Raw genomic sequence first — 26,501 nt, 5'->3', positions numbered from 1 at the left:
TGTCATTCAAGCCTGGAGAAAGGGCTGAATTGAGATGCTGAAGCCTTTTGACTTAACATTACCATCCACGGCTCTCCCAGAACCACCACCGTGGTGTGGAAGGTCCTCCCCACGCCCACCCGCTGGGAGGCCCCCTTGGCGGTGGCGGCGGGTGTCCTTGGGCTCTGGGGAGCGGCGGAGGGCAGGGGACTGTCCCAGGGGCGGCGAGCTCTCTGCATGCCTCTCATGAACGCTCTAGTTTCCTCTCTGAATGCAGACATCAGCCTGGGCCCTGCTGGGAGGGCCTGCCACCAAGGGCCATTCTCCTGCCCGCTTCAGGCTGCAACAAAGGGCGCTTCAGGGCCCAGAGGCAGCGCTGGCCAGTTCTCTTTCCCCTGGCCTGTTCTCTTCTCTTTCACACATCTTTCCCTTTTATTTGCCCCTGCCCCCTTCACTCCTTCTTTACGCCTCATTGAATCCATTAGCCACTTTACAGGGTGCTCCTGAAGAATAAATTTTCTGTGTGGGGCTCTTGACAGTGGTGCCCGTGGGCAGCCCGCCTTGGTGGAGGTGGAGGGGAGAGAGGAGAAGGCTCGGCAGCCTGGCTGCAGCAGGGACGGCTTGCCTAGTCATCCGCCAGCCCAGGGGACCCCCACTCCATTCCTTCCTGACCTTTACAACTCACTAAGCCTCACCGTGCATCCCTGATGGACCCTGACATCGTGACCCCATGATCTGGGTTCTGGGTGCACTTGGGCAAGTGGCTTCAGCTCTCTGTGCCCTTGTTTCCTCATCTGTGAAATGGGAACCATGACCTGACCCCCCTCCCCAGGTTGGCGAATGGGTTAATAGAGGTGAAGGCTTTAGGACAGGGCCCGGGGCGAGGAAGGCACCCTGTGAGGGTCTGCTTAACCGTGATCATCACCCAGAGGAGGTGGCCTGGGTGAAAGTCCTTGCGCCACCTCCAATGCTTCAACTTGCCGGTGAATGAAGTGAGGAAAAGAAAAGAAAAAATCAATTGAAGTCTATTTGCAGCTGTTTCTGTGTGAGTGTGTGTGTGTTTTTCCTGCCTTGGTGTCCTGGAACTCTGAAAAGAACGAAAACAGAGCCTTAAAGCAGTGAAAAGGCACGATTCTTCTTAAAATCCCAGCTAATCCTGCAGCTTCCTTTAAAATGGCAATAGGAGGAGGCGGGGAAGGGACCAGAATTGTTTTTGCAGGGCCCTCCCCTCTCAACCACTGCTCCTGGAAACCAGGATACGAGGGGGAAAAAATCCATAAATCATCCCCCAAGCAAGGGACGGAAGGAGGAACTGGGCAGGGGACGGAGCAGAGAACGGGGACCATCTGGGGAAGGGGTGAGGGGGCAGCACGAGGGGAGACCCTGGCTGTCTGGTGGGTGTGACAGGAGCAGCTGTCTGCAGAAGGCAGGGCATCCAGGACAGAGGCTGGGGGAGCCACCCCCATTGCAAAGTCAGGTGCAGCAAGATCCCAAACCCTACAGAGCATTAGGCCAGGTTCAAGGTTGCCCTGGAAAAAAGGATGCCACGCCAGAAGGCTTCTCAAACTGACCCCTTCTCCCCATTCTGCTGCAACCACCACGCTGGGTGCCTGCTAACAGGTCTCTCACAGCTGCTCTGCTCCTCACCAATCCATTTGCCAACAAAGCAACCAGAAGAAGCATTTAAAAAAAATCAGACTATGTTGGGTGCCCCTGCTAGAAAATGTGCAATCGTTCTCCATTGCTCTTAGAATCAAATCCCCAACTCTTCAGCATGCCCGTGAGGTCTGGCCCCTGCCAACTCCCCTGCCCACCACCATCCCTCTCAACCAATGACTCCAGTCCCCTGTCTCTCCTCCACCTCTCGAGTTCATCCCGACTGTCCCACTGCAGAACCTTGCAGAGTGGCTCACCTGGCTGATCCCTTCTCATCCTTCTGGTGCGGACGGAGCTGAAGACTCAGCTTCTCAGGGAAGCCTTCCCGGCCCTCTCCAGAGGCCCCTCAACCCCCATTCTTCTCTCTAATTCCACGGCACTCTATGGCTTGTTTATTACCTGTCCCCCACTCGTCTGTAACCTACAGTGGTTCACTCACCACTGAAAACAGCCCACCCCAGTGCCTGGTACACAGTAGGTGCACAATAAATATTCCCTGGATGAGAGAAAGGGTGAATGGGTGAATGATAGCCACAAGTGAGCATTCGGATACAAGATATTATAAGCAGGAGCTGGAAAGGCTGGGGTCGGATTTTAAGGATCCTTCGGAAAAGTTCTCCATCTCAAAACCATCACTGTAGTTTTTCAGTGTCTGAAAGTGTCCCTCCTTTGTGTGACAACAATTCAGATGTTGAAGTTTCTTGTTATATGAAAAATAAATTTGCACGATTAGTTTACTAGATTAGACTAGAAGTCTGCAAACTTTTTCTGTAAAAGACCAGATTGTGAATATTTCTGGCTTTGGGAGCCATAACATCTCTGTCCAAACTACTCAACTCTGAGTTTGTAGTAGCCTGAAAGCAGCCATATATAATACATAAATGAATGGATGTGGCTGTGTTACAATAAAACTTTATTTACAAAAACAAGCAGTGGGTGGATTTGGCCCTCTGGCTATAGCTGGTTGATCCTTGGATTAGACTAAGTTGTAGAAAAGCTACAAGAGAAAGGTACATGGTAATGATCAGTCTTTTTCAGTCAAAAACAAATATGCATAGCAGGTGCTAGGAAAATATCACAAAACCATAACATTGCCACACATGATACAGCAGAATAAAAACAGGAGCACTTGGCATGTATTTAAAATCGTTTCACAGAATACAAGGCATTTCACTTGCATCATTCTAAGTATCAGCAAGATGTTTGTTCCAATGGGAAATTCTACAAACAATTTTCACTCTGGAGACACTAGAGAGCTGCTGAGGGCTCAATATTTGTTAACTGGGTGGGTGGATGGACAGATAGGAGGAGGGTAGGTGGGGGAATGCATAGATGGATGGGTGCATAGTTGGATAGGAGGGTGGGTGGGTGGAGGAGAATGTAGAGGACAGAATTTTTTCCAGCGTCATTAAAGAAATAAACTTGGTCCATAAGTGGATGAGGGGTAAAGAGAGAAATCGTTAAAAATGACTTGTGGTTTCAGCCCTGTGAGACAGGGAGGGGGTGCGGTGGCACAGATGGGTGAGATTAATTTGGTTGATGAATAAAACAAGGACACAGGAAAATCACAAAGATGTCTCCAAGTTCTGGTCACTTGATTTCAATTATCCAGGTTTCAATTATCGAGAGTGAAATTATTTACCATCCAGAAGATGTCAAGTTCAGATAGCCTGAAAATTTCCTCCTGAATAAAGCAAGTGTTGCAGATGCTACCTTTTCTCATTTAATATACAATTGAGACAGGTTTTTATTGCTTTTTTTTAATCCAAAGGAGACTTTGGGAATTTCTAGTAGCATCTAGAAAAAGAGGAATAATATGTGGAACTAAAACTGCAGCTACTTCCTTGGAGATAAACTGTGAACTGAGCACAGACTGTAAGATGAGCATGAGTTTGAATCCCAGCCCTGCCTCTTCCAAGTGGGATGGCCTTGGACAAAACTTGCAGCCTCTCTGGACCTCCACTTCTGTATTTGTAAAATAGGGTTTGGATAAAAAACCAAGATGCCTCCCAGCTCTGACATGCCATATTCTAACAGCCCACCCAACCTTAGAATTTCCAAGTTCTTAGGATCTTATTCTCTCAACTGTTCTACTGTTTAATGCTAGCACTAATATTCCAAATTACAATTGCTTATCTGTCTCTGTCCCACCTCCAGGAATCTGCATCGTCTGCAAGGACATGGTCATGCACCGTCCTCTCAACAGTATCCCCTGGCACTTTGCAGGGAGCTGAGGCGCAGCTGGAATTGATTCATTCCACAAATGTTTATCAAGCAGTGGTGATGTGGCAGGCACTGTGCTAAGTCCTGACGCTGGGACCTAGTTACTGACTCTCTACTTCAGAGCAGCTGCTCAGTCTCTGCTGTTCACTCTGACCCTGGAGAGATCCCCTTTGCTAGGACCTGAGAGGGTTGTAAGACCCTGGAGGAGGAGCCCGGGACAGGGTGGCCTGAAGAGCTGGGACCCTCACCCAGCCCAGCCTCCCCGGCCCATGCTCCTGCCTGACGCGGCCTCTGGGACGCACTGCTGGGACTCGGCCCCAGGTGTTCTTATGGCCTCCCATTTGGCTTATTTATCTCTGAACTTTTCCCAAATCCCAGAGAAACCATCCACCCGCCTAAAGGCCGGGACTGCATTTCTGCCTCTATTTCCCCAAATTCTCCCAATTTCCTAAGGAGGCGGAAATGCTCATTGAACCGAATTATAGTCGGCTTTATAGTTTTATCTTGGAGATAGCATGGGGGCCAAGAACTTTTTCTACGGTTAATGGGCATTTATCAGAAACAGAAATTTCTGCTGAGATCTGAGTATGGAGAACGGGCTGAACGTCACTCAGGAGATGACGAGGAGACACCTGGACAGTGACGGGAAGACGGGGCTCCTCCTTCCTTGACCAGCCCCCCGAGAGGGACCCTGGCCAGGGAGGCAGGGGTGACTTCTGCCCACTCAGGAAACCTCAGATGACCCAGTGTTTTATTTTTAGGCATTTATGTACAGAACCCAAAAAACACCTTTGGATGCTGGGCTCATCTCCAACGTGAAGCAAGTAACAAATAGTTAAGAGAAGCCCTGGATCTTTCCCTGAAGAGTCTAGCTGATAACCCGGGCTCCTGGTCACCCCAAGCTGTCAGATGGGACCCAAGAACCACATCATTTATGCACAGCTGGGGAGCTGGGGCACCAGGTTCTAGTTCTGGTCTGACTTAGTCACTGTGTGGCCTTGGACAAGGTCCTTCCCCTCTCTGAGCTTCAGTTTCTTCATCCACAGAATAAGGAGGGTGGGGGGTGGGGGGTGGACCAGATGGTTTCTAAGGATTCTTGCAGCTCTGGAAGCCACACCTCATCCCAGTTACTAACAGTCTCGGCATGGGCCATGTGGAAGAGCCTTTGAAACCCAGTCTTCAGGATCATGCTTACGTGGCTCATCTCGCATCCTTTAATAACTCCATTTAGATCCAGCTGCAACCAATGATCGGTGCAAACCCCTCTATACTAAACTATATGATTGGCCTGCCTCCTCCTGACCCCATGAGGACACTGTCACTGTCCCCATCTCACAGATGACAGGCAGGCAGCCCATTAATTCAGAGCACGGACGACACAGTCACCAAGGCTTGTCTTTAGTCACAGTCCTCTGCTTCCCAGCTGAGGGTCCTTGAGTAAGTTATTTCACCTCTCCAAGTCTCAGTTCCCTCATCTGTAAAATGAAGGTAAGGACAGCCCCTGTCTCATGGGGTCATTTCAAGGCCTGAATGGAGCAAGTATGTGAAGCACAAAGGAGGCTCTCAGTAAATGTCAATAAATGTCAACTATTACTATTGACAATTATGGTTACTGCTAACGATGAGGAAGAGGTAGGCTCAGGGATGCATGTGAAAGGGCATCACTCAAAGCACTGCAGAGTCCAAGGAGTAGCAAGGTAGGGTCAGCCAGATCTGGGGTGAGGTATAAATGTGCTCTGTAACTTTAGCCAGGTGACTTAACCTCTCTTAGCCTCAGTTTTTCCATCTATAAAATAGGAGTATTTCCCCTCCCCCAGAATTGTGGTGATTAGAAAGACTAATGTAGGTGAAAGTTCCCAGCAAAGTGTCATGTGAGTAGAAGGCCATCGATAGATGTTACCTCCCTTGCTGTCCCCATAAGCCTCATCTGACATCCCCAAGAATTTGGCCTGCCTGTCCGTTTCGGTTTGCTAAAGCTGCCGGAATGCAAAATAACAGAAATGGGTTGGCTTTTACAATGGGGATTTATTAATTGTGAAAATGTCCAACTCAAGGCATCAACCGGATGATACCTGGGCTCTGGAGACAGGGTGCCGGCATCTGGGACACACCGCCACATGGGGAGGCACATGGCCACTGTCTGCTGTTCCTCCACTCTCAGGTTTTGTTGCTTTCAGCTTCTGGTTTCAGTGGCTTTCTCTCTATTTTCTGTGGGTCCTCTCTTAGCTTCTCTGGCGCTTTTCTCGGTGAGCTTCTCAATTTCATCTCTCTGCTTCTGTGTGTTTTATCCTCTTATAAAGGACTCCAGCAAGACCCACCTTGAATGAGGTGGGTCACTTCTCCATTGAAATGACCTAATCAAAAGGTCCACACACAGCCGCTGCCCAGCCAAGGCCTGTGGGCTTCTGCCTCAACTTCCCAGAAGGGGGTGAAAGCAGCAGTAGTTGCAATAATAATAACCACCATGACACTTCCACCATCCTCTTTATGGTTTACAAAGCCCTATTGCATATGTTATTGGGGGGAGGCTACAGACTGTGTTTTATTCATCTCTAGATACTGACTGCATAACGCTAGGTATATAACAGGTACAGGCATAGCTCGGAGGTATTGCAGGTTCAGTTCCAGACCACTGCCATAAAGTGAATATCACAATAAAGTGAGCCACATGAATTTTTTGGTTTCCCAGTGCACATGAGTTATGCTTATACTTGGCTGTAGTCTATTAAGTGTGCAACAGCATCATGTCTAAAAAAGCAACATACAGACCTTAAGGAAAATGTGACTCAGAGACATGAAGTGAGCACACGCTGTTGGAAAAGCATCATTGATAGACTTGCTCAACACAGGGTGGCTACACACTGTCAATTTGTGAAAAGCTCAATATCTGCAAAGCGCAATAAAGCAAAGTGCAATAAAATGAGGAAGGCCTGTACTCAGAAAGTCCTTCCAGAATGGATGAACTTCATCTTTAGAGCATGATTTTAAAGAATTCCCATTCACTGACCATTTACCATTAGTCACACACTCCGTTACACATTTAATCCTCACAATCCAACCCCCTCCACCATGAGGTGAGCTTCATTATCAATCCCTGTTTTACAGAAGAGGAAACTGAGGCTCAGAGAAGTTAAATGATGCACCCAAGTTCACAGTCAGTGAGTGACAGACCTGGAATCTGAACCCTGATTCCAGGTCTTGGAATGATTCCAGTCTTTTCCCTCCCCTTTAACCAGAAGAGGCAGCGAGGAGGAGGGTGGGAGCAGCGTGTATATAGTCTGAAGAAGTGTATCAATAATGCAACAATGTTATGTTTTAGAAAACTAGAAACATCTTCTTGTCTTTATAACACAAGCTAGAGATAGCAAAATCACCTTGGCTGGAGGGACATGAGAATCCCTGTTCTACTTCCTGGGATCCCCCAAGCACTTTATGATGATGTTTTTCCATCCACCCAAAGCTTCCTTAGAATGCCTAGTGTGGCGCCTGCTGATATCTCTTCTTTGTTCCCCCACCTTCCCTCCTGCAGGCCCACCCAACCTCAAGCAGTCGAGCCCTGAGCAGCCTCCTCCTCATCGCATCCACTGCTGCGGGAGCTGAGGGGACCATCTTTTTCTAAAAGAGTCTGAGTTGCTAAATTCCCTTTTCCTTCGAGGCTTTGTCTCCAGCCCCTGCCCCAGCCAATGGCTTGGAACACAGTTTACAAACAGCTGCCTATGGTAGCAGGCAGGCAATGAGTGACGTGATCAGGGTGACCCAGATATAGGAAACCCTTGTTTTCCTCTTGTCAGTAAGAAGAACGAGTAGCACAAATGAGAGAACGAATGGCATTGACCCTCAGCTGCAGGATGAGGCACACAATAGGGAATGGTGGGGACTGTGGCCAACCAGGGGTCCCTTCTAAGGAGGTGGCTGCTGCTCAGCTCAGCCCAAGGCTGCCCTGTGGGTATGTAAGCCCAGTGTTGACAAAGCAACTGATCAAGGGATGTCAGAACTCAGGTTTATTTTTTCCACCTGAAATCTGATTTTTAAATGTTGGCAACTTTTGTTTAATTCTTCAAATAAAACGCCCCGGTGGGCTGGGTTTAGGCATGAGCTACAAGCTTATAATTGCTGTACTAATCCTTCTGGCACAGACCATTGTGTTCCTCAAATGCTCCTGTGCCCTCCAGCATTTCCCAGTCTTCCTTGCAGTTAGGTAAGGCCGTGTCTTGGGTTCTGGCCAATGGCTGGTGAGTTGAAGGGCTGCCTGTATCTTCTAAGCTAGGGCAGCTAACAGCCAGGCTGCCCTCTCCCATTTCAGTTCCCTGGCCACAGCGACCCTGAAGGTGATCCAGGTGGTTTAGCAAGACCCCAAGATGGAAGAGGACTGTTTATTGCTGCAGAGACTTCAGGGAAGTGAGAAATACATCACTGGGATATCAGGATCTGTCCGTGAAGGCAGCCAGCCTTCCTTGCCCTTACATATTCCTGGAGCTATGTCTAAATTACAAAAGAATCATCACAGTAGTTTCATACTCCTCACCCAAAAGTACTTTAACCCACCTTACCTAGTGTGACTCAGCTCGTTAAGACAGACAGGGCAAGGCTTGGACATTGCACAGAAATAACTTAGGAAATGAAGGTTCACAAGCAAAAAGTGAATAGCCCTAAAATGTGCAGCAAATAAGACACAGACCCCATGGAATTTAAACTTGGGGCACTGGCATGGACTCCCAGGCCAGCGCTCCCTGTACCTCCCAACTTCGGAGCTGGCCTTTACAACACGAACTCCCCGGCACTCAGCTGGGAGTCTGCACAAGGATGACTCGTGCCCTCCTCTGTCCCCCTTAGTTGCCTGAAGTTCCATCTCTTACCTTTCCCGTGGACTTGGTCCCCTTCCAGATACAGAAGTAGCAGATGGTCCAGGCTGCCAGGAGACACAAGGCCAGCTCCCCGCGGAGGTTCCCAATGTGCTCGATCCCGTCGGAGATGGCCAGGACCCGGCGCCTGTGGAAGGGAGGGGCAAGCGTCGCTGGGGCTGGGGAACGACCAAGCCAGGGCTGCAGAGGGGCAGAGACAAGCCCACTCACTCATTCACCCCACCTACCACGGGTCACTAAGTGGCTTCTGTGAGCCTAAACCCTGGCCTGGGCACGGGGTGCCTCAGAGAGAACGAAGACCCAGGCCCCTGCCTTTCTATGGGAAAAGATGAACAAATTAGCAGATGGTTTCTAGTACAATAATGGGTACAGGGGAGGAAGCATGGGGGCTTTGGGGACACAAAGAAGGCACCAAGCCCACCTTGGGAGGTGCCTGGGAGCCCCTATTTCTATTCACAAATACTCCAGGTTCCTCCCCAAGTGCACATTATACATCGTTGAGCCCAAGTGTGGCTTCCTTGGCCAATGGGACATGTGTCACTTCAGGTGGAAGCTGTAAGAGCCAGGCGATGTTGCTCCCCGTGTTCTCTTTCCCCAGCTCTTGCAAGAGCACATGTTAAGATGCTGCCTCTAAAGGCCTGAGTTGCTGAGTGACTACAAGAGCCCTCCTGGCATGGGGTACCATGCCAGAGATGTAGTGTGAGCAAGAAATAAACTTCGTTGCTTCAAGCTAGTGAGATGTGCAGGGGAGCATTTGTTACCACAGCATAACTCAACTTACCCTGACTGCTACAGGGGATCGGGGAAAGCTTCCTAGAAGAAGCAATATCTGAGCAGACGTTTAGAGGATAAATAAAATTTAGCCAGCAGAAGTAGGGTGTAAGGAGTGCTTAAGGCCGAGGGAAGACTTGGGGCAAAGGCCCAGAAGATGGAGCAGAGCATACTTGGGGTACAGGGATAAGAAGGAAACAGCCGAAAAGGTGAACAGAGGACGAAGCACAGGAAGCCTTGACTATCATGCCATGGGGCAGGGGCATCCCCAGGGCCTGGGCCACAGGAGAGGGCGGGTCCTGGGTCTGCTGGGCCAGACCTTCCCTCGGAACCCATCAATTCTTTAGCGTCAACCCGGGCCTGGCTCCCAGCGCCCAAGGCTCTGGTTTGTGTTTCTTTAAAGTCAAACTCGCCACGCTCCATATTGTGTGGAACTGTGGCACCAACACAAACCCCCTCCAAGCTTGCTCCATGAACCCCATTCAGGCTGCCAAACCACCCCCCACCAAACCATGCCAGTCGCCTCGGTGCTCTGGGAACGTCCTTTGAGAAAGCAGCTCCCATCCCACCAAGCATGAAAACCTCCCTTAGTGTCTGTCTCCCTGGGAATCCACTTGGGGCCTGATTCTGCATTAATTACTGAATGACACCAATTAGCACTGGCTCCCTCCAGCCCCAACCCCCACTGGAGAAATCAGGCAGGCCCCCAAACAAAATTGGGCTGCATGCAGCTGTGCAGCTACCCAAAAGGAAACCACCTCTCACTCCCATAGCCAGGAGAAGTGGCAACATCCAAGTAAGTAAATCTTTACTGAGCACCTACTATGTGCCGGGTACTACAGTCATTATGGAGGCTGGTAAAGGTAAGCTTGAGATGGTCCTTGCCCTCTACTAGGATATGCTGGACAGAAAGAGGTCTGAGAAAGAAAGGAGACGGCTGCTCATTTACGAGCTGTTAGCAACGAGTACTTTATTTACTTCTTATATCTTAGCAGTCCCTACCGGTAATGCATTTAAAAACGACAGACTTTATCAACAGAGACCTTTAAGAGAATCTATTAGGATAACCGAGTGGTGTGTCCCAGAGCATGATCCTTGGGGTGCTTGCCTAAAATACAAACATTTCTGCACCCCACCCCAGCCCCACTGAATCAGAACCTTTGTGGCTAGGTTCCAGGTAACTGCATTCTGTCGTGACCCCCCCCCCCCAGGGGTTTCTTATGTACAGTGAGGCTTGAGCACCACAGGAGCAGAGTTTCCTGGTAATGAAGGAATGGCCTGCCATTCAGACCTCCACCTGAATATTTTTTTAACTTTTTTGGGGGGAGGAAACGTGCAGGGGTGGGAGGTGAGATCCTTTGATCATCCACTGAAGGCATGAACTTTCTTCTCAGAAAAATACCCTCACTCACAAAATCCGTCTTTGTTCCTCATATGAAAAAATTGGAATACAGATTGTAAGCTTTCTATCAATGCTAAATTTTTTGAACTTGACTGTACTTTAGGTGGTTGTATAAGGGAATATCCTTGTTCTTAGGAAATGTACATAAAAGTATTGTGTGGTCAAGGAGCATGATGTAGATAACCTACACGCAAATGTCTAGAACGTAGATAGACCAACAGAAGAGCAGACAGATACACGGTTGGAGAGATGGATGGATGGATGGATGTAGGGACAGATGGATGGATGGATGGATGGACGGAAAGAATGACAAGGCAAATGTGGCATAATTTTAAAGGTTGGTGGATTTGGGAATCTGAATGGGGGTATGCTGGAGTTTTCTGTATGGATTTTGCACTATTTTTGCAACTTTCCTGTAAGTTTGAAATTATTTCAAAATAAAAAGTTAAAAAAAAATTCTTCCTTTTCCCCAGATTAAAAGCTGTATAGCTTCCATATGCCTTGCACCTTACAAACTGCCACTCAGCGTATCCCTGACACCCAAGAGCCGATGACTGAGCAAGGACAACCCAGAGTAGGAAAGGAACTGGGCACTGCAGATGGATATAACCCGGGTGCATTCGCACCAACTGCTCCAGACTGTCACCCTGAATCTGTCATAAAAGAAACACACAAGGCCCCCCTCTAGCTGCAGGGCACACACACATGCCTTCTTGTTGATGTAGCTGTTTTCCCAACTTGGAATCTGAAAACTGGAAACCGCGTGGGGACAGAGGAAGAAAGAAGGAGCAGAACTGCCAGGAGCAAGCTGGCTCAGACGCCCCTTCTCGTCCACATTTTGGAAGCTGCAAACTTTTGGGTGGTGCTGCCTGCTTCGGTGCCCTCTCGCTTAATTGAACAATCTAATTCCCAGAATGGGAAGCAGATTACTAAAAGCTACGGAGGATGAATTGCTCTTTTGTTCCACCAGACACTATTTGAAAACATCCTAAAACTATTTTCCTTAGGTTTTACCAACGCCGACTTTAACTGGGAACGGACCTTTGGTTTCCAAAGAAAGGGGGCTCGGAAGCCAGGTTCTCAGCTCGCGGGGACCTGGAGCTGCTCCGAAACCCACAAGGGCAGCCTTTGAGGGTGTGGGGGCTGGGACACTCAACTCCGGAGACTTGGAGGAGGCACAGCTCTTCCTGGGAAAAAACTTTCTTAATGACCCTCCCCCACGAAGCACCGGACACAAGAGAGGCCTGAATAAGGAAGAGTTTGCTGCCAACACCCTGGCAAAAAAAAAAAAAAAAAGGCCCAGCAACGGACCTTCTGACACCACTCAGCAAGCAGGAAATTCTGAAGAGCAGATGGGGCTCTTTGGAGGGGCTCATCTACCCAAGTGATATTTATTGTGCACCTACTATGTGCCAGGCAGTAAAGCAGATTCTTCAAGAAGTGTTATGGGGGGAGCCACAGAAGAATCTCTTTCAGCCTAGAATGTGGAATATTTCAGGAGATTTCCACCCAGAGGCTGAAATTACAGAGCTCCAAGGTTTAGTTCTGCTCTTTCCAACCTCGGCACATGCAAAGATGAGGGGGGCTCAGATCCCAGCTCTGACTTAGTGGCTGTGGGACCTCGAGCGACGAGTATCACCCCTCTGAGTCTGTTTCCTCACCTGTAAAATGCAGAGAATGACAGCTACCTTCTATGGCTTTACAAGCATTGGTTCATTTAACCCTCCCAACTGTCCTTGACATAGGGACAGTTAGCATCACCCTGTTAAAGCTGGGGAAACCAAGGTTCAGAGAGGTTAAGGAACTTGCCCAAAGTCATGCCACAAGCATGAACCCAAGAATCCTGGCCCCAGAGCCCCAGTGCTAGCTTCTAGACCCCACCCCCCCCCATAACATTGAAATCATCTCCCTTCTCTCTTCTTTATAAATTAAGCTATCTTATACACCTCTGTACCAGGTAAAAGTAGTATATAGCATGCATCCTTTTGTACGGTTATTAATTTATTCAAGTCATATTTATTAAAGTGTCTTCAATGTGCCAGGTATTGTGCTAAGCTTGGGGGTCTGTAAAGAGCTCGTGATCTAACGGGGCAGGCAGACGAACAAGCAGCCAGAGCGGAGCGTGGAGAGGTCATGACCGAGAGAAGCAGCCCGGGCGGGGGCTGTGAAAGCACTTCGGTGTAGCAGAGGACCCTCACTGGGAATGAAGGCTCAGAGCCAGGGATCAGGATGTGGGGCACAGGAAGGGGTGTCATGAAGGGTAGGAGGAGAGTTAGCAAAGTGGGGGGAGGGGGACACATTGGGGCCAAGGGTGAAAGCCTGAAGTCTGGGAGGAACACTCAGCACGGCCCGGGAAGGTCACACTGGGTCAGCTTGGTGCCTCAGGAGTGCAGGGCGAGAGGCAGAGGGAGGAGGAGGCTGCAGTGGTGGCAAGGGCCAGGCTGTGAGCCCTGCTGAGGGGCTGGGGCCTCACCCTCAGGGTGGGGGGAGCCACAGAAGAATCTCAAGCAGGGGCAAGACACCATCAGATGGATGTTTTAGAAAATCCTCTTTGGTTGCAGTGGGAAGAATAGATGGTGAGGGTGGAACAGGGCTGGGAGCCCAGGGAAAAGAATTTTTTCCCAATTCGGGCAATAAATGGGAGGGCGTGGTCTAAGGCTAGGGAACAGTTCTGGAGAGGAATGCATGGTTTGGGAGCAGCACAGGCAAAAGGCACAGGTTGCAGGGAAAGGGGAGGTCTAGGCTGACACCCAGTTCATGCCACACGGGTCCCTGGATGGATGAGGGGTAGGTGGGTGGGCAGGAGGGGGCATCAGCTGAGCAGGATGGGAGAGGCAAGGTGGAGACCCATTCCTTTAGACAAGATGATCTGGAGGTGCCTGCAGGACACCCAAGCAGCTGCAATGCCCAGAGGCAACCATGTGCCTGGATGCAAGGATCAGCAAAGAAATGCAGGAAGGAGACTCAGACCTGAGTCCTTACCCTACAGAGTGTCCCAGGAGAGCATGAAGCTACCTGGAGAGAGAGGTAGAGTGGGAAGAGAAAGGGTTTGCAACAGAGCCCCCAGTCCCCAAATGTAAGGGGCAGAGAAGGCAGAGATGGGATGAGCCAAAGGTAAGGGGGCAACAGAAGATGGAATCCTCGAAGGGAATTTCCAGGAGGTGTGGTAGTTCATCTGCCAAATGCTGCTGAGCAGCTAACAAGAAGGAGCAATGTCTGCTGGATTTGGGGACCAGGAGAAGTGGGGAGCCTACAGAGATCCAGTCAGTGGGCAAGACCCCAGATGGTGGTGAGTGGGGAGCAAATGGGAGGTGACACCCTAAGTGAGGTGACTCTTTTAGGAAGTTTGGCTCTGCCAGGTCCGAGAGAAGGTGGTAGCTGAAGGGGCCACAGGGTACAGAGAGCTGTTTTATTTTTGTTTTATTTTCAGATTGACATGACTTGGACAGGCAAGGGGAGGGAGAGAGGTTTCAGATACAGGAGGTAATGGAAGAATAAGAGGCGGGAAAAGGGAAAATGTTTCTGAGATTGCAGCAGGGAAAGAATTCAGGGCACAATTGAAGGTATTAGGCTGTGCTGGGCCCGGAGATGCCATTTCTACAGGAATGGGAGGGGAAGAGTGGGGGAAAACAAGAGGTGAGCTTAGAAGCAAACGATATCCTTATTAAGAGACTCTTAGAGGAAAGCACCGGAAGGGAGCTGGCACCATCTGGCAGGCCACACATCTTGCTTCATTCAGACCTCATGGCAACAGGACTTCAATGGAGAAATTGTTAGAACTGTTTTACAGATGGGGAAACCAAGGCCCAGAGAGGTTGGGATTTGAAACCAGGTGTTTCTCATGCTGACGCAGCACAGTGCCCTGCAGAAACTGACCCTGGAGAGAGGGTGTCTTGCCAGTCTCAGGGGAGTGACCATAAACCCAAATCTGCTGCTCAGGCATCACCATCACTTCCCTCTTGGTTCCCTACATGCACAGAGGGGCTGAGTCTGGAGAGAAGCAAACAGCATCATACCTGAAGCTTCCGTTCCAAACACACCAGCTTCCAAGAGCAACCAGTGATCTATCTTAGCTGGAGGAAACAGAACAGTGCTGGCCTCTCTCTCCTGCAGACAGCCCGGCCTGGGGAGCCCTCATTTTAATGTCCTGCATGGAGCAGCCAAGGATAACCTTTCTTTGCCTGGAGATTCCCATTTAACCTGCCACCGGGCAAAGTGCTGCCAGGGACAAAGAGATGCCCCAAAAGCTGGCTTGAAGGGGCTGGTCTATAAATAGCCTTGCTCATTCCTTCTTTGTGGTCTCCCAAAGTAACAAACAAACAAAAAGAAGGGCCTGTCACCAAAACAAATGTGCCCTTCCCTGCCCTCCAGGGTTGCAGCCTGAGGATTCTCCTCTTACTTCTCTGGGAAGAAAAGAGGTACAGCTCCCAACTCTTCCTGTGGATGGGACCTGCTCCTACAGAGTCCACAGCAGGGACCCCTAAACTGAGCTGGGGACACAGAACAGAAATCGCCTCTGCAAGAAATCCCAGCTTCAGTATCATTCATTCATTCAACAGATATTTGCTGGGTGCTGCTAAGGACTAGAGCTGTAGTGGAATAAAGCAAGCACGTTCCACCCTCAGGGAGCTTACTATCTAGGGGTATAAAAATAAGAGCAACGAAGGCTTGCATTTCCCATGTGCTGTTAGGTCCAAGCACGCCACATAAGAATCTTACAGAACCTTCACAGCATCCTCTGAGAAGAGTACAACGTTATTATTCCCATTTTACAGTTGGAGAAACGGTGGCTTAGGGAGGCAAATGTGCCCAGGAAGGCAGAGGCAGAACCTGAAGCCACAACTGTTAGACTTCAGAGGCAGAGCTCAGAGCCACCACACTGTTTTGTGGGAGATGGACCAGAATCGTGGAATTATGAGCATGCCTGGAGCTAAGACACCTGGGTGCCAGGGAACAGGCAATCTGGACTGAGGGGTCTGCAGCTACCTCTCCAATTTCTTCTATCACTGCAGAAGTCCTCACTAGTCTCTAAACACACCCTGCACTTCCGTGTCCTCCAGAAATCATCCCACCACTTCCTCTGCCAGGAATTGTCCTTCCCAATCCTCCCTATCTATCAAAAGTCTATGGATTCACAATGAAAATGTTTTGGTAATGTATGGTGGTGACGGCAGCACAACATTGTAAATGTGATCCATGTCACTGAATTGTGCACTTAAAAATGGTTAAAATGACAAATTTTATTATATATATATATCTCTGCATCCACAATACAAAAGAATTCTACCCATCCTTCAAGCCCCCTTGAATACCACAAAGACTGACACAGCATCTCAGCAGACCCCACGCCACCCTCAGGGCTGGTTCCCCTTTATGTACCAGGCACTGACCTCAGCCAGGGGTCAACAAACTTTTTCTCTGAAGGGCCAAATAGTAAACATTTCCGGTCTTTGCAGGCCCTGTGGTCTCTTTCCCAACTACTCAAGCCTATTGCACAATATGAAAACCCTATACTGAATTTTGTAATTGGATGGGCATGGCTGTCTTCCAATACAACTCTACTTATAACACCACACAGTAGGCTAGATTTGCCCAGTAGTTTGGTGATTCCTGCCCTAGGCTAAGGATCCCCCAAACACCAATCCTTTCAAGACACTTTAAGTTCCGAGGTCACCCTGGGACCTCATTTTGAGAACATGCTGCACCCTGTAGCCTTCCTTAGAGATTCTCAATACTTGTTAGCATAATTAAAAACTCTGAAAACTCCTGTAATAAAATCACCTGTACAGCTTTGTCTAATCCAGTGTTTCCAAAATTTATTTAGAAGTGCCTCCCACAAAATGCAAATTAGAACCACAATTTGATATGACTACATACTTACTAGGATGGCTGTAATAAAAAAGACAGACAATAACAAATGTTCACCAGGATATAGAGAAATGGGACCCTCATATATTGCTGGTGGGAAGGTAAAATGGCACAGCCACTTTGACAGTTTCTTAAAATGTTAAACATAAACTTTAAAAGTTAAATATAAGACCCAGCAAATTCATTCCTAAGTATCTATCAAAGAGAAATAGAAACATATGTCCACACACCTGAACATGAATGTTCACAAAATTATTCGTAATAGTCAAAAAGTAGACCCAACCCAAATGCCCATCAACAGATGAATGGATAAACAAAAGTGGCATATCCACAAGATGGAATATTATTCAGCCATGAAAAGGAATTTAGCACTAATACATACTAAAACATGGATGAAGCCTACAAACATCATGGTAAGCAGAAGCAGATACAAAAGACTACGTCTTGTATGATTCCATGTATATGAAATGTTCAGAACGGGGAAATCCGTAGATACAGAATTTAGATCAGTGGTTGCCTGGAGGTAGGAATGGAGATGAATTGCAAATGGGCAATTTTGGGGGTGATGGAAATGTTGTAAAATTAAATTGTGATACTACTTACACCCAGTAAATTTACTAAAAAACACTGAATTGTACACTGAAAGTAGGTGGGTTTTATGGTGTGTAAATTTTACCTCCACACAGGTGTTAAGTTTTAAGAAGGTAGTCCCTCCCCGCCCCATCATGTTTCTGCTTTTCCAAAGCAATAATAACTAACGTTGCACAGAACACACTTGAAGAGTGTTCAGCACTTTTCATGTGTTACCTTGTTTTATATCCATTGCTCAGAGGAAATTGAGGCTCCAAAAGAATATTTACTACGTCCATGATCACAAAACTGTAGGGGGCAGAGCCTGGCCTCCTGAGCCCAAGTTCAATGCTTTTTGTGCTCCCCCGTGGCTGTAGGGTAACATCCAGGGAAGTAGGAGGGAATGAAAGAAGAGAGTGAGTCTATCAGTGGGGCATATTACTCAGGAATACAGGGAAAGGGCCCAAATCCTCTCCCTCATAGGGAGAAGTAAACAGAGGGTCTGTGAGTCAGGCAGCAAGCGTCCACAGGGAAGGCTGAGACACACGGACTTCCCCTGCAGCCCATTCTCACCTGTGGAACACCGATCCCACCCAGCAAGGCTGCAGGCCCCAGGTCCTCAGATTCCTGCCCCTTTCTTCCCTCCCAGGACTCAGCCCTCAAGTGCTGCCCAAGCCTTCCCATGGGCATGTTCACATTCCCGGACCCTGCTCCCCTTGGACGGCAGCTCTGAGCTAACAAGCAACCAGAGCTTGGGCAAAGTCTGACCCCCATGGCACCTCATGACCCTCCAGAGGGCAAAGAGTCACTGCTTGCCATGGATGGCAACTGGGAGGCCCTGGATGAAGAGGCTGTGCTGGTTTGAAGCTGTTACCGACCCTGGAAGAGCCATGATCTTTTAATCCAACCTTGCAGGGTGGGACCTTTTGATTGAATGTTTCCATGGAGATGTGATCCACCCAACAATGGGTGAGACCTTTAGATTAAATTATTTCCATGGAGGTATGACCCCGCCCACTCAGGGTGGGTCTTGATTAATTTACTGGAGTCCTTCAAGAGAGCTCACAGAGAGAAGGAGCTCAGAGGAGCCGAGAGAGACATTTTGGAGAGAAGCTAAGATACATAATCCAGAGTTTGCCCCTGGGAGAAGCTAAGAGCTGACACAGACCCAAACGCTTGGAGGGGTAGACAGAAAGACATTTGGAGATGATAAGCTAAGAGATGAAGTCCAGAGTTTGCTCTGGAGATGCTAAGAGAGGACATCCTGGGAAAACAAGCCAAGGATGCACAGGAGCTGCGAGAGAGAAGCAAAGAGAGAGAAGCCCAGAGACATTTTGGAGAAAGCCATTTTGAAACCAGAACCCAGGAGCAAAGAACCAGCAGACACCAGCCACATGCTTTCCCAGCTGACAGAGGTGTTCTGGTTACCACAGGCCTGTTTTCAGTGAAGACGTCCTCTTGTTGATGCCTTAGTTTAGATACTTTAATTGCCTTAGAATTGTAAATTTGTAACTTAGTAAGAGCCAATCCATTTCTGGTATTTTGCATAATGGCAGCTCTAGCAAACTGGAATAGAGGCCCAAAGTGTGTGTGTGTGTGTGTGTGTGTGTGTGTGTGTGTGGTGGCAGGGGCGGGGGCTGTGTTTGGTCCCAGCTCAGTCATACTCCACTAGGAGACCTCAGGCCAGTCACCTCCATTCTTTGAACATCAGCTCACACACCTCAGCAATAAAATTAAAGTGACTACTGGGGAGGGTGTGTGTGTGTGTGTGTGTGTGTGTGTGTATCCAGTGCAGTTCAGCTAATCAAATACCAACTGCACCTTGAAAGCTGATGTACCAGATGGGGTTCTTCACAGAAGCAGAACCAATAGGAAATAATAGGAAACTTTAAATATATAAATACATACACACACACACATATATAGACATACGTATAGGTATATGTATATATGTATATACACGTGTGTGATTTATTTTAAGGAATTGGTTCACATGAACATGGGGACTGGCAAGTCTAAAATCCAAAGCACAGGAAGGTAGGCTGAAAACGCAGGCAGGATTTGATGCTGCAGTCTGAGGCAGACCATCTTCTCCAGGAAACCTCAGTTTTTGCTCTCATGGCCTCCTATGGACTTGATGAGACCCACCTGCATTCTCAAGGGTACTCGCCTTTATTTAAAGTCACTTGATTGTAGGCGTTAACCACATCTACAAAGTACCGTCACAGCAACACCTGTATTAGTGTTTGATTGAATAGCTGGGTACTAAGCCTGGCCAAAGTGGACACATAAAATTCACCATCACAGGCAGTATCATCACACCTGTTTTATCAACAAGGAAACAGGTTTAGTGTCACCTGCCCAAGGTCCCCAGCTGGTAAGCAGGTAAGTCAACTCCTGCACCTGGATGTCTTCCATCTGCCCTGCCTCAGTGGCAGGAAGGTGAAGTCAAGATGCTGTGCACGTGCACGTGGGTGTGTTTAAATCTGGGGAGATTTATATACTTTCTGTGGCTTTATTAAAAATAATCTGAAATCGAGATGATATGCTAAAATTTGGTAGTGGCCACTACTGCATTTTTCTGCTCCAGACACTGAATTAAGTCATTCATTATAACCTGGGGACACCAGATGCAGGCACAAGGTACACCCTGCTCCCAGCACCAGCTCACATCTTGTCATCACATCAGGGTAAAGTCAGGATGGTCTCACACTCACAGGCTGACTCAGCTAGAAACCAAGGTGTGCTTTTAAAAACCAGCTTCAAGTTGCTTCCTAAAGGAACCTCCTGAAATCCAGACACAATGTGACCCAACGGTTTTCCTTCACTGAGCACTGGAGCCTTCTCTTAAGCCATTCCTTGTCATCCATCCCTCCCTCCTTCCCTCCCTCCCTTCCTTCCTTCCTTCTTTTCCAATCAATTATACCTCCCATCTGCTGAAAAGCAATTCGTTCAAGAGTCTAGGACCCCCAGGCTGCAGAGAGGAAGCATGTGCCACCTGTGATAAATTCTGGAGATGCCAGCTTTTCAGACTCAGGTAGAAGCAGGGAATACAGAGACACAGGAGCAGGGATCAGAGAGGCCTGTGGCTCAGCTCAGCTCTGACCGCCAGGGGAGGCACTTTGCAAAAGCCCTTTAACCTCTCATTGCCTCTGATACTTCTTGGGGATATGAGGATAGGGTAGCACCTGCTTTGTCATTTATATGGGGTGCATGGATTCAATGAATTAGCAAGTAGCATACTCAGAAGCCTATGGTCAACACTAAGGTACACAGTAGGTGCTGAGTAATTGTATCTGCCGTCCCTTCCCTCACTGCACCCATCACGACGTAAAAGGAACTTCAGGCAAAACTCTTCCAGTTCTGTAAATCACTGCTTCTCACTACATAGTGGAAGACATCTACAAAACCCCTACGGCTGGTTTTATATCCAAATATTTTTACTCTAATGATCAAAAATGGAAAACAACAGTAGACAACAGCTATTCAGTACCTACTAACCCCAATGACTACAACTACTACTATTAATATTATTCCCACTGTGCAGCCAAAGAAACTGGGTTGCAGACAGATTTAAGTAACAAGCCCAAAGCTAACAAGTAGAAGAAACAGGATATTCAAATTCTTGCTGTCTGGCCCCAAAGTGCAGGTGTTTGTATCCACATACGGGTGACGGTGTTTGTTAATAGCATTTCAGTAGCTGTAGAGGCGAGCAGCACCTCCTCTTTCAGCTCCTACATTCAGTGTGGTGTTCAGTTTGCATCATCACCAGGAGAATTACCTGGTCCTTCTCTGGGGAGGCGTCCTGGGCAAGGGGCACCCCAGGAGTTGACCACTTAGGGCAGGAAGCTTCCTGTGGGGATGAGACAGGGACCCTGGGTCCTTACGTCACTAGCAGTGAGGAAGTGCTCCAGGCCTGGCTCATGCCATCAAGGATGACAGATAGAAGGGAGCTGGGAGAAGCAGACTTTGGCAGGTAACACTTCCCTATCTTCGGCAGCTTGCAAACGGAAATCCTGATGTGTGTTGATTTTTCTTCTTTTGCTTAAAGATATTTCCTAAAATGTCTACAATCGACACAGATGATTTTTGTAAGAAGGAAACCAAGTCTCCACCAGAGAACACACGTCCATAAAAGAAGTGAATTCAATGCCTATACTTCAGAAGCTGGGAATATATATTATTCAACAGACAGGCAGGGCAAAAATGAAAGTAATAAGAAAATAAAAAGAAGGTACAGGGCAATACTGGCAGGAAGAGACTATGAATTGTTAACAGAGTTATCTCTAGAGGGAGTGGTTATGGAGGCAACGTCTTTATAAATTGTGTATAATCATATACCAGTGTAGCACGCTCAGATATCTGTTGTGCAAATTGCTTAAATGACATCCACTATTTTTGCAATAAGTTGAATATTAAACAATTAGAATGAAAAGGGCAACGACACCCTGCTAGGACAACAAAGTGCTGATTTGGGTCTGCTTTGGTAAACCTCCTGGGAATTCGAAAGGGCCGCCTCGTCCCCTTGGCACAAACCATTGGTGTGGCAGAAATGTGTAGTGTCCTCAACAGGACCTTCTCCCTGCTCCCGTTAGCTGTAATCAGGGGACCCAGGCGTTTCCCTGGTGGGGACGAGAGCACAGGAATGAGCCTCTCTCCGACTACTGAGCCCCTGTGCTCACTGGGGGGAATAGGGGGCATGCACAGGAGGGGCAGCTTCCCCAGCGCAGGGATTTCTGGAGACTCTGGGGGTGCAGGAGGTGGCAGGAGTCAAAGACCTGGGTTCTGGGTATATGAGGTGGGCAATCAACCCCTCAGCTCCTCCAAGAATATCTTCGGTTAATGGTACAATGGAGAGTTTTCATCATCCCCTCTTATGGATTGAATCATGCACCCCAAGACATGCTCAAGTTCCAACTCCCGGTCCTGTGGGTGTGAACCCATTCATAAACAGGAACTTTAAAGATGACATTTGCTATGATGAGGCCAAATTGAATCAGAGTGGGCCTTAACCCAATACGTTGGGAGTCCTCGTAAGCAGAAGAAATTTGGACATAGTAGGAGATAAGAGGAGAGAGAAGGGGAGCAGGACAGCCACGTGATACAGGAAGAGATGGAGTTATGGGGTGCAGGCAAGCTCCAATCAAATGCTACAGATGTCAGAGAAATAACAGCCTTCTGGCACCTTGGTTTTGAACTTCTAGCTTCCAAAACTGCAAGACAATAAATTTCTGTTGTTTAAACCAACCAGACTGTGCTATTTGTTATAGCAGCCCTGGAAAACTAAGACACCATCTCACAGGGATGCCTTAAGAATGAAATGAAATAAAGTTAAAAAAAAAAAAAGATTTGAGCAAAGAAAGAAAGAAGCAAAGGAAGAAGGAAGGAAGGAAGGAAGGAAGGAAGGAAGGAAGGAAGGAAGGAAATGATTTGTAAGCTGAAACCAGAGATGTAAATGGGACTTGTCACACAAATGGGAGGGATCATAATACATTATAGTTTATTCAGTAACCCCATGATTCCTTTTTTAAAAATTATGAAATCATTGTGTTCCAAATTTTAATTTTTTTTTTTTAAATTCAAACAGTACAAAAGAGTATACAGCAAAAAGTAAAATTCTCCTATGACCCCTCACTCACCACCCAGTCCCACCTCAGGTTATAAGCAATGTTGAGAGTTTCTTGCGTATCCTTCCAGAGATGTACTAAGGGTGTAAAGTTGTATATGTGTATTTTTATATATGTGGTACGTACAACATATTACACCACACCTTGTAACTTAATTGTGTCATAGAAATCTTTTCCATACCAACATATTCTCTATCTCATTCTCTTTTAGCAGCTGTTGCAAGAATGTACCATAATTTACATAAGAATATTTTGCATATCCTTGTTTGTTTGTTTTTTAACTCATGAACAGTGCTACTGTTCCGGTTTGCTAATGCTGCCGTTATGCAAAATACCAGAAATGGATTGGCTTTTATAAAGGGGGTTTATTTGGTTACAAAGTTAGTCTGAAAACCATGAAAATGTCCAAATGAAGGCATCAACACAAGGGTACCTTCACCAAAGAAAGGCCAATGGCATCTGGAAAACCTCTGATAGCTGGGAAGGCTGTGGCTGGTGTCTGCTGATCCCAGGTTGTGTTCCAGCTCCACTCTCAGCTCCTGTGCGTTCTTCAAAGTGTCTCTCTTGGCTGCAGCTCCTGTTTGTGAGCTTTTATAAGACTCCAGTGAACTAATCAAGACCCATGCTGTATGGGCGGGGCCACACCTCCATGGAAGTATTCAATCAAGAAGTCACACCCTAATCAAAGGTGTCACTCCCAGTTGGGTGGGTCATATCTCCATGGAAACACTCATTCAAAAGGTTCCAACCTAATCAACACTAATACATCTGCCCCCACAAGACTGCATTAAAGAACATGGCATTTTGGGGGACATAACACATCCAAACCAGCACAGCTACCATAGATGTACTCTGCATAGGCACGGTGGCCATGCTTTCAGAAGTGGAATTTTTGGGACAAACTGTATATAGAGTCCAAGTGCTAAGGGTTATTGCTAAACTGACTTTGGCTGTTGTCTAAAAGCCTTGAGAGTTTGGGCAATATCAGAGCTTCCCGTCTGCCTCTTTCAGGAAAAGCCCACAAAGGATGTGCAAAGATAGAGAGAAGGCATCTTCAAGCAAGTAGATAGCTGTGGAATCATGAACTGATCAGAGGGACAGATCTCTTATCCCCGTTGACTCATGGTAGGTCCATGAAGAAACCACGTTCCTCCCAAGACTGCCGCAGCCCCTTTATGCCCAACAGGTGAGGGGCACAACTCTCCACCCAGCCTCCCCTCCCCGCTGGGGCAGAAGCCTAAGCTTCATGCCACGTGGACCAATGCACACCCACCTCCTCCCTGCCCACTGTCTCCTGCCTCTACCAACAGCCTGAGGGATCTGTCTTAGCCTCAGACCTGATCATATTACTCCATAGATGTAAGCTTGAAGGCCTCCCTTTAGAAAGGCACCCCAGGTCCTTCACAGTCTCCTCCAGCTCCTCTGGGCACCGTGCTATTCCACCAGCACACAAGCATCCTCCCTGCAGAGCTTGTCCCCTGATATCTGCTCAGCTCACTTCCTCACTTCCCTGGGGTCTCTGCTCAAATGCCACCTCCTCCAAGAGGCCCTCCCTGAACACTATCTACATTCATAGCCCTTTAAGCTCTCTAGTCCCTGACTCTGCTTTATTTTTCTTCAGAAATATGATCCTGACTTAACATCATTTTTTATGTACTTATTTGTGCTGCTTCTCCCACTGGAATGTCAGCCCCAGGAGGGCAAGTCTTTGGTTTGTTTGTCCCAGAACCTACAATGACAACTGACATACATTAGAAAGACTTGGGACTGAACAGATGCTCTGGCCCCTGTCCACTTCCTCAGCAACTTCCTGTCCTTTCCCCAGGCCTAGATTTCACCTAGCATTGCAGGTAAAATCTACGGCCTTCAATAAACCAGGTTTCTGTGCTTTTGTCTGTGCTGTTTTCTGCAACTTGCATGCCATTCACTCACTCTATGGTCCACCACAAGAACTCCTATTCATCCTACAAAACCCAACTCCGTGAAGCCTTCCCCAAAGCCCAGGCAATCAGGCTTCACATCTTGGCTCCATGCAAGCATCCTACAACATGGTTGCCATGTATTCCAAAAACTCTTTTCTTTCTTTAAAAAAAAAGTTTCCAGCTTCCCCTTCCAGGCTGTGTACTTCCTCAGGGAGAGGCAGTGTCTTCCACATCTTTCTGCAACTAGTAAGGTTCCCAGCACCCAGCAGATGGTCAGAAAATGTCAAAAGAACAATTGAATGAAGAAAACACACTAAGAAAGTTCACCATGTCCACCCTGGTGTACAAAAAAAGACCTGTCTGCTGAGCCTATCCTAAAGAATGTTGAAAATAATCCATGTGGACTTTCAAAGATTTGAAAGTTTTGTCTCATAAAAATAGCTATCATTTATTAAGCACTTACTGTGTGCCAGGCACGGGTGCTAAGTGCTTTACAGGCATCATCTCATTTGATGCTCTCAACAACCCTAAGAGGTAGGTACTGTTACAATCTCATTTTCAGAGGAGCAAACTGAGGTTCAGAGAGGCTATATGCAGCTGGCAAGTAGAAGCAGCAATGACTTCAACTGGGCCCCAGAGCTTGCCTGTTTAAGTCCACATAGTAGTCACATGCAGGGTGAGATATTGGAAGGAGGGGATAAGCCAAACTGGCCCAGTTGGACGGTAGCCACATAACATTCAGTTTTGACTTAGGGAAAAGGTCTGGGGGGACACTTCTGACCTTGAACTTAGAGCCTCAAAGGCTACATAATGCAAAAAGGCCGACGTAGTGCAGGTCTCAGCAGGTTAGGCTCAGCCATGAATTCACAATCTGCAGAGATGGGCCGGGCAGGTCACCATGCCTCAAAGCACAGGAAAGAACCCAGGCACCCCACTTATATCCCATTAACTTCCTTAGCTGGCATTAACTCATTAATCCCCACAGGGGCCCAGAGAGGCTGGTAAGGAAGGAACTGGGCCCGTCCCCACTTCCCAGCTGGGAGAATCAACTGCCAATATTGTACTTACTCTTATAACCTTTCCAACGGCCTGTGATGTGCTGGGTCATGTACACAGAGCTTAGTCCTCATATCAGCCCTGCAGCTGGTTGTTACCAGCATTTCAAATTTACAGACAAGGATATCAAACTCCAAGAAACATTCGTTCATTTCAACAAATATTTATTGAACACCTAGAATGTGTGGACTATACAACAGTGAACAAAACAGACACGGTCCTTGCCGGTGTGGGGCTTATATTCTAATGGAGGGAGAGAGGACAAATGAGTAAACGGTGCTATAGGGTTTCAGATAAGGATAAGACATATGTAGACAATAAAGCAGAGCTACAGGATGCTGATTCAGCTGGGGTGATCAGGTAGGGCTTCCCAAGAGCCATTTGCATTAAGACTCAATGATGAAAAGGAGCCAGGCATTCAAGAATCTGGTAAGGAATCTTCCAGGCAAAGGGAACAAACAGAGCAACGATCTTGAGACTGGGACAAGCCCAGGACATCTGCAGGACAGAAAGAAGACCAGTGGGCAAAGGGAAAGATGAGGGCTGACAGAAAGGCAGAGCTATG

The 26,501-nt window shown here is 47.7% G+C and overlaps 1 protein-coding gene across 1 annotated transcript in view; it reads right to left on the bottom strand.

The window, feature by feature from the left end:
* SLC6A11 (solute carrier family 6 member 11) overlaps positions 1 to 26,501 on the bottom strand; it is a 136,580-nt gene that overhangs the window by 96,423 nt on the left and 13,656 nt on the right. Inside the window, exon 5 of the mRNA XM_037801967.1 lies at positions 8,715 to 8,847. Within this exon, the coding sequence (XP_037657895.1) occupies positions 8,715 to 8,847 (133 nt within the window). The remainder of the gene's footprint in view (positions 1 to 8,714; positions 8,848 to 26,501) is intronic.

The sequence above is a fragment of the Choloepus didactylus genome, chromosome 1 (genome assembly GCF_015220235.1).
Source record: "Choloepus didactylus isolate mChoDid1 chromosome 1, mChoDid1.pri, whole genome shotgun sequence".
Taxonomy (NCBI): Eukaryota; Metazoa; Chordata; class Mammalia; order Pilosa; family Megalonychidae; genus Choloepus; species Choloepus didactylus.
This window is presented reverse-complemented; position numbering and strand designations above follow the sequence as displayed.